This window comes from Colobus angolensis, unplaced genomic scaffold (assembly GCF_000951035.1).
Source record: "Colobus angolensis palliatus isolate OR3802 unplaced genomic scaffold, Cang.pa_1.0 Scaffold68, whole genome shotgun sequence".
Taxonomy (NCBI): Eukaryota; Metazoa; Chordata; class Mammalia; order Primates; family Cercopithecidae; genus Colobus; species Colobus angolensis.
In genome coordinates, this window is record NW_012120487.1 from 5,697,721 (window position 1) to 5,709,749 (window position 12,029).

At 45.7% G+C, this 12,029-nt stretch overlaps 1 protein-coding gene across 1 annotated transcript in view; it reads left to right on the top strand.

The window, feature by feature from the left end:
* The first annotated feature begins 6 nt into the window (after window positions 1-6).
* Window positions 7-12,029, top strand: part of FAM159A (family with sequence similarity 159, member A) — a 22,910-nt gene continuing 10,887 nt past the window's right edge. The window contains exons 1-2 of the mRNA XM_011926285.1: window positions 7-191; window positions 9,226-9,365. Coding sequence (XP_011781675.1) covers window positions 10-191; window positions 9,226-9,365 — 322 coding nt within the window. The 5' untranslated portion in view covers window positions 7-9. The remainder of the gene's footprint in view (window positions 192-9,225; window positions 9,366-12,029) is intronic.

A 12,029-nucleotide genomic window follows, 5' to 3' on the forward strand; every position in this document is an offset into this window, starting at 1 on the left:
CGGGACGCAATGAGCGGCGCCTGCACGAGCTACGTGAGCGCAGAGCAGGAGGTGGTGCGCGGCTTCAGCTGCCCGCGGCCGGGGGGCGAGGCGGCCGCTGTCTTCTGCTGCGGCTTCCGCGACCACAAGTACTGCTGCGACGACCCGCACAGCTTCTTCCCCTACGAGCACAGCTACATGTGGTGGCTCAGGTACCGGCCCTGGCCCTCGCCCTACCTCGATCCCCACTCCAGTCTCAGCTCCTCACCCCAGCCTCAGCCCTCATCCGAGTGCCCACCTGAACATCAGCAGCAATCTCCAGCCCTTACCGTCCTCATGCCCACATCATCAACCCTACTACCCCCTGAAACCCCATCTCAGCTGGATTTCCTCATCCTGACCCCAACCATTATTTAGAGCCATGCTCAGACCTCCCCCTCCTCTAACCCAAAACAATCCTCACTCTATCCCCACCCCAAACTTCATTCCATCACCACCCTCATCCCAGTCCCAAATCACACATCAAGCCTCCCCCTAACAGCAACTTCCATCTTCAAACATTCACAGGCAGCCCTAACTCCACCCCAATCATCATCCCACCGAAGTGCCCTTCCTAATATCAACACCAGCCTTATCCCTGACTTTCCACACTCCCCAGTACTGACCCTAGACCTTATTCTATCACCATCCCCAACCTCCTCTTCTGTCCTGCCTGCAATCCCACCTCAGCTCTTCTCCCACATCCTGACTCCAAATATGATTAATATCTAGATCTACATCCAAACCTTAGCCTCCAGCCTTAACCCTTGCCTGGTGCTACACCCCAACCCCAGCCTCAGCCCAGCGTCAACCTTTGGTTCCCTTTTGTATTTAGTCATTCTTTCGGGCACTCTTTACTGAGCACTTAGTGTGTGCCAAGCCCTGTGGTGAGTGCTGGGGATGTACCTCATCCTCAAGCAAAGGCAGAAGACTCGGGAGGCAGAGCTGCCTCCAAGTTCATCACGAGACAATGGCATAGTGCAGAAGCTAGCTCAGACCATATTCGAAGTGTTGAATCTCCACCCATAGGACCTCAGTTTCCCTATTTGTTCAGGGAAGGGGTTGCATTGCTGGAACCTAAGTGTTGGGTTGAGAGGGTAATAGGTCTCAATCCCTCTGGGTCTCCAAAGGCTTCACCTGGAAAATGGAACTTGATCCTCAGCCTACTTTAGGAAACAGGCATCAGCAAAAATCTAGTGGGCCATCTCAGTAGTTAGCGATTTTCCTGTCCCTGGAGGTATATGAGCAGAGGCTGCTGCCCTCTGGGTGGGAAAGGACAGCATCCTATGCCACCAAAACTTCTCAAGTCTCTGGCTTTTCATCTATCAAATGGGCAGCAGGATGATCAGTCATTGCCCTGATTTCTGACTAAGGCAGTGGTGAGGGTCAAATGACATAACAGAGATGAAATCAACTTGACATATGCCAATGACAATTACAAATATTATTGCTTTTTCTAGGTGACTCGATCCACAATTCTAAATGATTTTCAGATGGCCAGGTTATCAGATCCTACACATTTGTGCTATCTATAACCCAGGGAATTATATTAATGTATTTTCTGTTCATCTGTATATTCATTCATTCATTCATTCATTCATTCATTCATTCATTCATTCTAGCCTTTACTTTGTGCCAGGCACTTTGCAAGGCATTGGAGACACAAAAATCAATTATTCCCTGCCCCTGAGGAACTCACAGTTTATTTAGAGATACAACGGTAATCACTTGACAAGTTCATTTTGCTTGCTGCCCAGAAAAACCAATGCACTGAGAACAACAGGTTTTGCAGCAAAGAAAGAGTTTAATAATCACAGGGCCAACCAAGTGGCAAAGTAGGACATAATTCTCAAATCCACACCCTCATTCCCCACCCCCCACCCCACCAGAGAATTCAGAGACTATGGTTTTTCAAGCATTGGTGGCAGACAGGGCTAGGAAATAGGGAATGCCAAATGGTTGGATTAAGGATAAAATTGTGGGGGATCAAAGCTACCTTCTTGCGCTGAGTCAGTTGCTGGGTAGGGGGACTCACAAAACCAGTTGAGCCAGTTTCTAGTAAGGGTTACTAGTCCAGGTGGCAGCAACTGGTCTATCAAAATGCAAGGTCTGAAAGATACCTCAAACACCAGTTTTAGGTTTTACAACTCCTCCTGTAGGAGGAGTCGAGGAGATTACAAATCATGTGACCTCCACCTACATGACTCCTGAGCCATAATTCTAACCTTGTGGTTAATTTGTTAGTTTAACAAAGGCAGTTGCCGCCCCTGAGCAAGGAGGGTGTTAGTTTTAGGAAGGAGCTGTTATCATCTTAGGTTTGGGGTTAAACTATAAACTAAATTCCTCTTACAGTTAACTTGGCCTGTGCCCAGGAATTAAGAAAGACAGCTTGAAAGTTAGAGGCAAGATGGAGTCAGCTATGTCAGATTTCTCTCACTGTGATAATTTTTCTGTATCAGATTTCTCTCACTGTGGTAATACTCGCTAGGGCACTTTCACAGCATTCACCTAAAGTGAAACAATGAAGTTTTGTTGAAGGCCCACTGTGTAGTTAGCATTGAGCTGGGTGTTGAAATAAGACGGTACTGACCTCCCTTTAAGTACACAGACAGTGTGGAGCTTTGGGGCTGGTCAGAACCTGTCACTTATTATCTAGGTGGATTGGAAAAGTTATTTAACTTTCTGGTATTTTCTCTCAACTTTAAAATGGTGATAGAGATATTTGTGATGGAATTGTAAGAACTAAGAGAAATAACGCACATGAAAGTGACCAGTGCATATAGTAGGTGCTCAATAAAAGAGTTCCTTTTCCTTGGTTCATAGGTGTGGGAAGTGAAATTCAGTGTGGAAGTGAATTGTCCAAGATCTCCTAGCAATATCGCAGCAGACTGAGATTTACAGAACATTACCTAAGACTCTCCAAAGGTTAGATGCTCTCGCGCATTCACAACCCTGGCACTTCTCCTCATTTTACACAAGAGAAAACTTGAGAGAGGTTAAGTTACTATCTGGGAGTGTCCCAGTGAGAGGCAGTGGCAGAGCTGGATTGAAAATTCAGGCCTGTCTCATCCCAAGCCCTGGCTTGTCCTGTCTACTACTGTCTGAATCTCTCTTATAACCTGATCCACTCAGATGATCTGAAAAATACTCACTGACCCTCTAGTGTCTTCTGGGCACTGTGTTGGCCCCTGAGGACACAGAGGTGAGTAATTCTCTCAGCACCCAGCCAGGACTCCTTCCCTCTCCCACTGCCTCTTCCCTCTGCAGCTCTTGTGTCTTGTGGTCCCTTCCGTTGCCCTGGAAACTGACGTGGCATGCTTTAGTGGCTCAGACAATGCTCTCGTTGGGGTTTGGATGGGCTGATCTCTGAGGTCGCATCCCATGTCAGTGTGTTCCCATTCTGTGACCCCAAGTGGCTAAAAGGCTCTAGGGTGACTCTTCCTGGACTCAGACAGAATGTGATTCATAAATACCACAGACAACTGCAAAGTGCAGGAGAGGAACTGAAAGTCCTCAGGATGTCTAGGGCATCAACGTGCTCTGAACCTTGAAATAACTTTTCCGGCATGCTCCTAACAGAGCATATTGCAGGGTGGAGACCTTGTTTTGCTGTAAATTCCATTTGTCTCTTTTCATGAAAGCCAGTCCTTAAAAACGTCAAAATCTCCAGGTAAGCACTGTTTCCTGGGAGAGACAGTGCTCAAGGAGAATTGCTATCTTTAAAATTGTGCCTCAGGAAGTGAAGACACACTGTGCAGAAGCAGTTGGTGCTGTCACACTGTCTGGTCCACTTGCCAAACACCCTCCTCCATCACTAGTTCTGTTTTTTTACCAGGGTGTGAGCCAGAAGACAGCAGCCTTGCCGGAAGGCAGAGTTTGTGGTCAGACCGTGTCTACAGCACCTCATTTCGTCCTTCCCACCACCTGGTGAGATAGAAACGTTTATAAATGAAGGAAATGAAGGTCAGAGTGGTAAAGTGATTTTTCAGCTTAAATGTGGCAGAACCAGGATTTGAACTTAGAACTACCTGACTCCAAAGCCCTTGGTTGTTAGGCTGTCCCTCCAATTCTTTCTTAGGAGTCATAGTGGGTTTTTTTTTTTTTTTTTTTGAGACGGAGTCTTGCTCTGTCGCCCAGGCTGGAGTGCAGTGGCACGATCTCGACTCACTGCAAGCTCCGCCTCCTGGGTTCACGCCATTCTCCTGGCTCAGCCTCCTGAGTAGCTGGGACTACAGGCGCCCGCCACCGCGCCCGGCTTATTTTTTGTATTTTTAGTAGAGACGGGGTTTCACCGTGGTCTCGATCTCCTGACCTTGTGATCCGCCCGCCTCGGCCTCCCAAAGTGCTGGGATTACAGGCTTGAGCCACCGCGCCCGGCCCATAGTGGGTTTTGATCTTTCAGAGTCAGAACAGTGAAATCCTCGAAGGCCCGAGGCTCTCTAATCCAATTTCCTACCCAGGGTAGGAATCTCTAACTTCATTGAAAGATGTAACTCATGTGTCCTGCACAAGCTTCTCCCATGACAGGGACTCATCCCCGCTTGAGGCAGTACATTCACCATGGGACAACTCTGATCATTTGAAGCTCATCTCATGCTAAGCACAGATTTTCCTTCTTTGGAGCCTACCCTGTTGTTCCCAACTCTGTCCTTGGAGTTTGGTTCCTCTGTCACCAGGACAGATAAGCAGAGACAGTGTCTGCCCCCTGACTGACCTCCCATCTGGGACATATCACCCCAGAGTCACGGAAGAGGATGGACAAGAAGGCTGGAGAAAGAATGGTAGACGGGGACAAACAAAACTCTCCCCCTCACTCTTCAAAGGGCCTCCCTTAGAGGCCCCTTTCCATCCAGGTACCCAGAGTTGTCCCACACACGGGTCCCAAGCGAAGCACAAGTCTCCCAGATAACAGCCCTATGAACAGTAAGTATATCTCAAATGAGAAAACAACGTTTAATTAAAGTAACTAAAGAACTGAAAAGCCCTACATACTCAATGTAAAAAATGTGAAAAGCACAAGAGAAATGAAAAGAGAAAGAAGTCATGAGTAATCCAGTGTCTAAGCTTGGATTCACCAGAAGACTCTGAGATGAGGATTTGATGGCAAGTAGTTTACGTGGCAAGTGATCCCAAAAATCACTGGTAGAGGATGAGAAAGTGAGACAGAGAGGGGAAGAAGCCAACAATGGTGTATTACCAAGCAAATTACACCAGAGGTAACTGGAGCTTAAACTCTACCAGCCAGTGTAGAATGTACTCCTCAGGGTTATCCCACCTGATGGCCAGGAAGCTGGATATTTAGTTAACAATTTCTGTCAGTCATTGGTCATGGGCTGGTGGGGTAAGGACAGCATTGATTATCCTGCACTATTGACTTGCCAATATGTCCACGGAGCCTGTTCTGGGCCCAAGAAACCCCTCAAATGAAGAGATAACAGCTGTTGGCAATAGAAACTTTGGCCAGGATAGCCAAGGCGGGCAGATTGCTTGAGCCTAGGAGTTGGACACAACCTTGGGCAACATGGTGAAACCCGGTCTGTACAAAGAAATATCAAAATTAGCTCAGTGTGGTGGCACATGCCTGTAGTCCCAGCTACTCGACAGGCTGAGGCAGGAGGATCACTTGAGCCCGGAAGGTTGAGGTTGCAGTGAGCCATGATGGTGCCACTGTACTCCAGCCTGGGTGACAGAGTGAGATCCTGTCTCAGAAAAAAAAAAAAAGTAGAAGGAAACTTTGACCAGAATATCAGAGTATTCCACGCTGATAAGATCCAAGGGGCCCCAGACAGGACATCCACATCCTGAACTGCCCAGAGACTGCCTGTTAGTTGGTGTATCTCCATCAACCTTGATTGTGTACATGTGTATAGTTAAGTATCTATGTATACTTATTTAGTTAAATTGGAGTTATGCCATGTAGTTAGTAGTATGCCTTGCTCTTTTCAATGAATATTATCAATAAGTTCATAAAAATTTATCGCTTAGATATTAAGATCTAGGCCAGGCGCGGTGGCTTACGCCTGTAATCCCAGCACTTTGGGAGGCCGAGGCAGGTGGATCACGAAGTCAGGAAATCGAGACCATCCTGGCTAACACGGTGAAACCTTGTCTCTGCTAAAAATACAAAAAATTAGCCAGGTGTGGTGAGGGACACCTGTAGTCCCAGCTACTCAGGAGTCTGAGGCAGGAGAATGGCGTGAACCTGGGAGGCAGAGCTTGCAGTGAGCCGAGATTGTGCCACTGCACTCCAGCCTGGGCGACAGAGCAAGACTCCATCTCAAAAAAAAAAAAAAAAATATATATATATATAAATGTAAAAGATCTGAAAACATTTTTGGTTTTTTTGAGACAGAATCTTTCATCTTGCTCTGTCACCCAGGCTGGAGTGCAGTGGCACCATCATGGCTCACTGCAGCCTCCACCTCCTGGGCTCCAGCTACCCTCTCTCCTCAGCCTCCTGAGTAGCTGAGACTACAGGCATGTGGTCACCATGACAGGCTAATTTTTGTATTTTTTGTAGAAATGGGGTTTCACCATGTTGCCTGGGCTGGTCTTGAATTCCTGGGCTCAAGTGATCCACCGCCTCGTTCTCCCAAAGTGCTGGGATTACAGGTATGAGCCACAGTGCCCTGCCTGAAAACATCTATATCATTAATAAGGTCTCTATATATGCTATACTGTTCCATTGCAGAGAGTCCAATAATCTATTTAGATGGGAAGGCAGGCTCTTCGAAGCTCTCAGGTGTTTTGGTTGAGTGAAATTAGCCATTAACTAACAGGGAGTGAAATCCTGCAGAAGTGGCAAGGGCAGGAGTCTGGGGCCAGATTCAGGGAAGAAGATGGGCAGGAGAGCTAGAGAAGAAAGGGTAGGCAAAGACAAAGCCTGATGCCACCTATGCCTTCTCATTGGAAGAGTGCATAGTAGGTACCAAACTGTGTTTACCAACTGCCTACCACAGGCCAGGGTCTAGACAATGAGAGGATAAGGCTGATTAAACATGGTTTTGGCCGGACACGGTGGCTCATGCCTGTAATTCCAGCACTTTGGGAGGTTAAAGGCGGGGGAATCACTTGAGATCTGTAATCCTGCCTACTGGGGAGGCTGAGGCAGGAGAATCAAGACTCCGTCTCAAAAAAAAAAAAAAAAAGGAAAAGAAAAAAAGAAATACATATTTGGTCTCTGCCCCTGGTTCCTGAGTTGAAGCTCCTAAAGCCCTTGTAGATAGAGATGCTAGGAGCATCATTCATTCTAAAATTTGATCTCTGAACCCCCAGTTCCTGACACAGAGCTCCTAAATTCCTTGTAATTTCCTGGGTGGTAAGAGCATCTTTTATTCTAATGAGATGACTCATGGTGGGCTCCTGGAGAGCCTCAGTATGGGGGCTGGTTGCCAGGGAAACCAACCATGTGATTAGAGCACTGAAACTTACAGCCCCACCTCACTCCAACCTCCAGGGAGGGGAGAGGGCCCAGAGGTTGAGTTGATCACCAATAAAATCCCAAAGACAGGGTTTAGAGAACTTCTGGATTGCTGAACACGTGGAGGTCCCTGAAGGGTTGTGTGATTGGAGACCACATGGAAGCTCCACGCCCCTCCCCTATACCTCGCCTTATGTATCTGTTCCATCTGGCCATTCATCTGCATCCTTTGTAATATCCTTCTTCCTAATCAACCGGTAAACGTAAGTGTTTTTCTGAGTTCAGTGAGCTGTCCTAGCAAATTAATCAAACCCAAGGAAGTGGCCATGGGCACACTGATTTATAGCTGGGGGGTCAGAAGTATAGGTGACAACCTACTACTTGCAATTGGTATGGGAGGGCAGGAGGGAGTCTTGTGGGACTGAGGCCGTAACCTGTGGGAGCTGACACTATTTGCCTAGAGATGGTGCCAGAATTGAATCAAATTATAGGACACCCAGCTGGTGTCTGCTGGAGACTTGCTTGATGTGTGGGGGAAAACCCACATCTGGTGTCAGAACCCATACATCTGGTGTCAGAAGTGTTGTGTTGAGTGTTGTGGGAGGAAAAAAGGAAGCTGTTTAGCCTGATCTGGGGCAGAGGCAGTGAGGTTAGAGGGTGAGGGACCAGCAGTGGAGAGGTATTTGAGACATGAAGTTGACACTGACGTGGTGAGCAGAACCATGGAAGTTGGGTCAGAAGTTACCTGAGGCTTGGCTGGGCACTGTTGGCTCATGCCTGTAATCCCAGCACTTTGGGAGGCCAAAGTGGGTAGATTGCTTGAGCTCAAGTGCCTGGGCAACATTGCAAAACCCCATCTCTTCAAAAAATACAAAAGCATTAGCTGGGAGTGGTGGCACACACCTGTGGTCCCAGCCATTCGGGAGGCTGAGGTGGGAGGACTGCTTGAGCCCAGGAGGTTGAGGATGCAGTGAGCCGAGATGGCAACACTGCAGTTCAATCTGGGTAACAGAGCAAAGACCTTGTCTTAAAACAAAAAGAAAAGAAATTACCTAAAGGAAGGACAGCTGGCTTTTAACTAAGGCCTACTATATGTGTCTTGATTCTTAAGAAACAGCAGTATGGGGGGTCCCCTAGGACCATCTCCAGCTCCCTGGGATGGGAGCAGGTGAGGAAAGTAGGGAGGTAAGGAGATGGTGCTGCTGAGCGGGGTCAGGTATGAGTCCTTGGTGGTGAGTCCTTTGCGTATAGTTGGTGCACTTTCTTTCCCATGCTAAAGCATAGAAAGCTTGTTTAAGATAAGTAGGGACAAAACAAAAGTCAAAGCTGATTCCTACAACACAACACTAATTTTTTTTTTTTTTTTTTGAGACAGAGTCTTGCTCTGTCACCCAGGCTGGAGTGCAGTGGCACGATCTCGGCTCACTGCAACCTCCGCCTCCCGAGTTCAAGTGATTCTAGTGCCTCAGCCTCCCAAGTAGCTGAGATTACAGATTACAGGAGCCACCACCATGTCTGGCTAATTTTTGTATTTTTAGTATTTAGACCATGTTGGCCAGGCTGGTCTTGAATTCCTGACCCTAAGTGATCCGTCCGCCTCGGCCTCCCAAAGTGCTGGGATTACAGGCATGAGCCACTGTGCCTGACCTAAATTTTTTAAAAAATATTTTTATTCTGTACATTTTCTTCCCAGCAGACTCATTCTAGCCTAGCTACAACACTTCTATAACATCTGCCTCCCAAGTCCCTTCCTGACTCTCAGCTCCCATGTGGTCTTCTCTCCCCAGCATTGGTGCTCTCGTGGGCCTGTCTGTAGCAGCAATGGTCCTTCTCGCCTTCATTGTTACCGCCTGTGTGCTCTGCTACCTGTTCATCAGCTCTAAGCCCCACACAAAGTTGGACCTGGGCTTGAGCTTACAGACAGCAGGTAAGGAAGTTGCCAGGTGATGTCCTTGTATTCAGTAAACTAGCACCTTTTCAGTGGGGAGAAATGTAGAAATGATGTTTGGAACATTTGCCTCATGACTATTCCTGGAATATGCAGAAGCAGCAGCACATTTTTCAGGAGATTCGTGATCTAAACATTTCCATCCCAGACGCTTCATGTTTACAGTGTTTGTCAAAATAATTTAATGTAGACAACACTCCATTTGTCACACAAAGGTTAATCCATGTTGTGGATTTCCTAAGATGATGTTTTAATTTTAGCCTTGGGGAATGCAAACTGATTTTAATATTGACTCAAACAAAATATAATTAATTGTTAAAATTTGCTGCTTCCAAACTCATAATTTATCAGAAACGAAATACAAGCACTTTTATTGTGTGTATGTGTTTTTTTAAAATAATCTGGTGTTCCAGACTATGCATTTCTTCATTAGTATAGGTTATCAAGAGCCTCTAAGGGGCCAAGAAAAAAAAGTGTTGCTTTTTCACAAGCCTTTTTTGCACACATTTTGATAACTTCCTGAAAGGTATTGTGAAAGATACAAGTCTCTGGGCCAGGTGCGGTGGCTTACGCCTGTAATCTCAGTACTTTGGGAGGTCAAGGCGGGCGGATCACAAGGTCAGGAGTTCAAGACCAGCCTGACCAACACGGCGAAACCCTGTCTCTACTAAAAATACAAAAATTAGCCAGGCATGGTGGTGCGCACCTGTAATCCCAGCTACTCAGGAGGCTGAGGCAGGAGAATCGCTCAAACTTGGGAGGCAGAGGTTGCAGTGAGCTGAGATCACACCACTGCACTCCAGCCTGGGTGACAGAGCAAGACTGCTTCTCAAAAAAAAAAAAAAAAAGACGAAGGAAGGGTGACAGCAGGCATCGGGGAGGTAGTAGTAGCCAACTCTCAGAGAAAGAGAGGGCTGAATGCCATCATTTGTAAACACGAACTTTCCAAGTTAACAATAAAAATACAACAAGCAACAGCACAAGAATCCTTCTCAGATCCTGATGACTGAATAATCCAGCTGTGTCTGAGCAGCGAAAAGCAGGAGGGGTCACTTTTGAGGGTGGAAGGATTCAGCTGGCTCCCCTAGGAGTGAGAAAGACCTGAGAGGCAGTGGCAGGGGAAGAGAAAAATGTCTGCATGTAAACCCAGCCTGGTGAAGATCAGAGACAGTTGAGGCTCCAATGTTTTTTGTGTTGTTTGAGACAAGGTCTCACTCTAGTCGCCCAGGCTGGAATGCAGTGGCATGATCATGGCTCATTGTAGCCTTGCACTCCTGGACTCAGGTGATTCTCCCACCTCAGCCTTCTGAATAGCAGAACTACAAGCGTGCAGCACCACATCTGGCTAATTTGTTGTATTTTTAGTAGAGATGGGGTTTCGCCATCCTGCTTAGGCTGGTCTCGAACTCCTGGCCTCAAGCAATCCACCTACCTTGGCCTCTCAAAGTGCTGGGATTACAGATGTGAGCCACTGCACACAGCTTGTTTCACCTTTTATAGAGAATAATTAGAAAGGTTAATGAAAGACATAAAAGAACCTGACTATATGGGAGATATGGCATGTATGTGGATAGAAAGGCTCGATATCATAGAAATGCCAGTTCTTCCTAAATTAACCTATATATAAAAATAAATTAAAATGTTTCATGGAATTTGTCAAATTAATTCTAAAGTTAATCTAGAGGCATACAGGTGGAAGAGTAAACAACACAATTTTGGAAAACGAAGAAGAGGAGGGATTTGCTCTATCAGGCAGCAGCACATTTTAAAAACTATAGGATTTCTGTTTAAAAATATAAGTTTTGTGATATTGGCACAGAAATTGACAAATAGAATTGGGCAATGCAGTGGTTTTAAACTGAGTACAAATTTGCTCCCCCAGGACAATTGGCAATGTCTGTAAACATTTTTGGTTGTCACAATCGGGGAAGGGATACCATTGATATCTATTGGCAGAGGCCAGGGATGCTGTTTAACGGCCTGTAATAAAGAGGACAGTACCTTGCAACAAAGAATTATCTGGCCCAAAATGTCAATAGTACCAGTTGAGAAACTCTAGAGTAGAGAATAGAGTACTAAAGTTGAAAAACCTAGACTAGAAAGAGTCCAGAAACAGACTGATTAAAATATAGGAATTTGTATAAAATGTATAATTTTCTAAAAAATAAAGGAAAAGATTGGCAAATGTCCCTACGTCAAGTACAAATAATATGACACTGTATGTGAAGTTTAAAAAAAAGTGATGGACTGCAAAGATATTATATTACATTAAATATCTATGCACGCACACACACACACGCACACACACATACACAATTAGTCCTCATTATCCTCCAATTCTGTATTTGCAAATTTGCCTACTTGCTAAAATTTACTTGTAATGTCAACATCAATATTCAAGGCAATTCTGAGGTCATTTGTAAATGTGTGCACGCACAGAGTAGCAAAAAATTTGATTTATACATGTATCTTAGGTGATATTGAATAAGGTATGCTCTGCCTTCTCTTTGCAGCTCTCATAGTATAAGCAAGTGTCCTTTTCTCAGTCTATTTAGTGCCATGATTTTTGCATTTTTGTTATTTTTAATTGGTGATTTCACTTTTTTTTTTTTGGTTTATTTTTATTTTTATTTTTTGAGATGG